At 45.3% G+C, this 1,725-nt stretch overlaps 1 protein-coding gene across 1 annotated transcript; it reads left to right on the plus strand.

Moving 5' to 3' along the window:
• Positions 1-1,256, plus strand: LOC110888211. Its single transcript, XM_022135750.1, has 2 exons — positions 1-1,123; positions 1,234-1,256. The coding sequence occupies exons 1-2, from the start codon at positions 1-3 to the stop codon at positions 1,254-1,256; spliced, it is 1,146 nt and encodes a 381-aa protein (XP_021991442.1).
• The last annotated feature ends 469 nt before the right edge of the window (positions 1,257-1,725 follow it).

Below are 1,725 nucleotides of genomic sequence, written 5' to 3' on the forward strand. Positions count from 1 at the left end.
ATGTCGAAAGGGAGCAATAATGATCCGGTGCCGACAAGCACCGAACAAATGAAAGAAATAATTGCCGAGGAAGTAGGAAAGGCAATTGAAGGCAGTCTATCTGGGTTTATAGACAAGATTCAAGGTACGGTGTTGTCACTCGTAGAAGAACGAGTTAAAAGGTTGGAGGATACGGTCAACCTTATGAAAGACAAAACTGGAGAACGTAAAGGGTGCTCATACAAAGAATTCATGGCGTGTAAACCGCCAATCTATAACGGGGAGGTTGACCCGATAATTTGCCAAAGATGGATAAGCGATGTTGAAGGAGTGTTTGAACGAACCCATTGTGACGTAGGTGACTTTGTTGCTTACGGAACGGGTCAATTGAGAAATCAAGCCAAGGATTGGTGGGATAACAAGAAGAAGGAAATGGGAGCCGAAGCGGCGAGGGTTATGACTTGGGACGAGTTTAAGGTACCATTCCTTAAACACCACAGTCCCAAAGCGGTTATTAACAGAATCAAAGAAGAATTCATCCAGCTGAGACAAAAGGGTGAAACAATCGATAAGATCACGGGCATCTTCATGGATAAGCTCAGATTTTGTGACGAGTTAGTCACCACTGAAGAACAAAAGATATATTACTATTACAACATGCTGAGTGCTGAATACCGGGAATTTATGACTCCGTCAAAATACGAGACCCTCACGGAGATTATCAACACCGCCCGGGAACGTGAAATCGAGTTAAAGAAACAAGTGGAAAGAGGCGAGCGAAGGGCACACGATGTAAATCCAAGCCCTACAAAGAAAGCCCGAACGGGAGAATCGGGAAAGAAGGTGGATGCTAAGGGTGGGTCGCCAAATTGTAAAGTCTGCGGGAAAGGACACAAGGGGGAATGTCGATTCAAAGACAAGCCATGCCCCATATGTAATAAGACGGGGCACACGGCCTCGCTATGCCCGGGAAAAGTATCAGTTTGCTACAATTGCTATCAACCCGACCATAAAAAGTCCGAATGCCCGGACTTAGTTGGAAAGAAAGACGCGAAGGAGTCTCCAGCAGAAGCCCCCAAAGCAAAGGCTAGGTCCTTCCAACTTACCGCAGCTGAAGCGAAAACAGAACCCGATGTGGTTTCAGGTATATTCACGATTAACTCAATTCCAGCACGTGTATTGTTTGATACGGGTGCGAATAAATCCTTCATTTCGAATGGGTTTATTCGACATCCTTCATTTGTATTGACGAAGTTGCCTGTGCCCTTAGAGGTTGAAATAGGGGACAATAAAAGTTTTATAGTTTGTGATGTCTGTCGAGGCTGCAAATTAAGCATCGACGATGAGGAATACTTGATAGACTTAATCCCGATGTCAATGGGGGAATTTCAAGTAGTCGTCGGGATGGATTGGCTAGCCCAGCACCATGCAAAAGTCGTGTGTTTCCGCAAAGAGATAAAATTAACATCTCCGAGCGGGAAACACGTTACCATTTATGGCGAAAAAGGAGGTAACCCCATAGTGTGCTCAATGATGAAAGCTCACAAGCTTATGAAGCGAGGATGCAAGGCGTTCATGATATACGCAAATGAGCCCGAGAAAGAATCACGGAAGATTGAAGATGTACCGGTAGTAAGAGACTTTCAAGATGTATTTCCGGAGGATTTACCGGGAATACCGCCTGAACGGGAAGTGGAGTTCGGAATCGAATTGATTCCGGGCGCAAAACCCGTAGCCAAAGCTCCA

The sequence above is a fragment of the Helianthus annuus genome, chromosome 7 (assembly GCF_002127325.2).
Source record: "Helianthus annuus cultivar XRQ/B chromosome 7, HanXRQr2.0-SUNRISE, whole genome shotgun sequence".
NCBI classification, from domain to species: Eukaryota; Viridiplantae; Streptophyta; class Magnoliopsida; order Asterales; family Asteraceae; genus Helianthus; species Helianthus annuus.

Coding starts and splice junctions, on each gene's coding strand:
- LOC110888211 (XM_022135750.1), top strand. CDS start 1: ATGTCGAAAGGGAGCAATAATGATCCGGTGCCGACAAGCACCGAACAA. Junction 1,124..1,233: donor AGAACCCGATGTGGTTTCAG/GTATATTCACGA, acceptor GTATTGACGAAG/TTGCCTGTGCCCTTAGAGGT.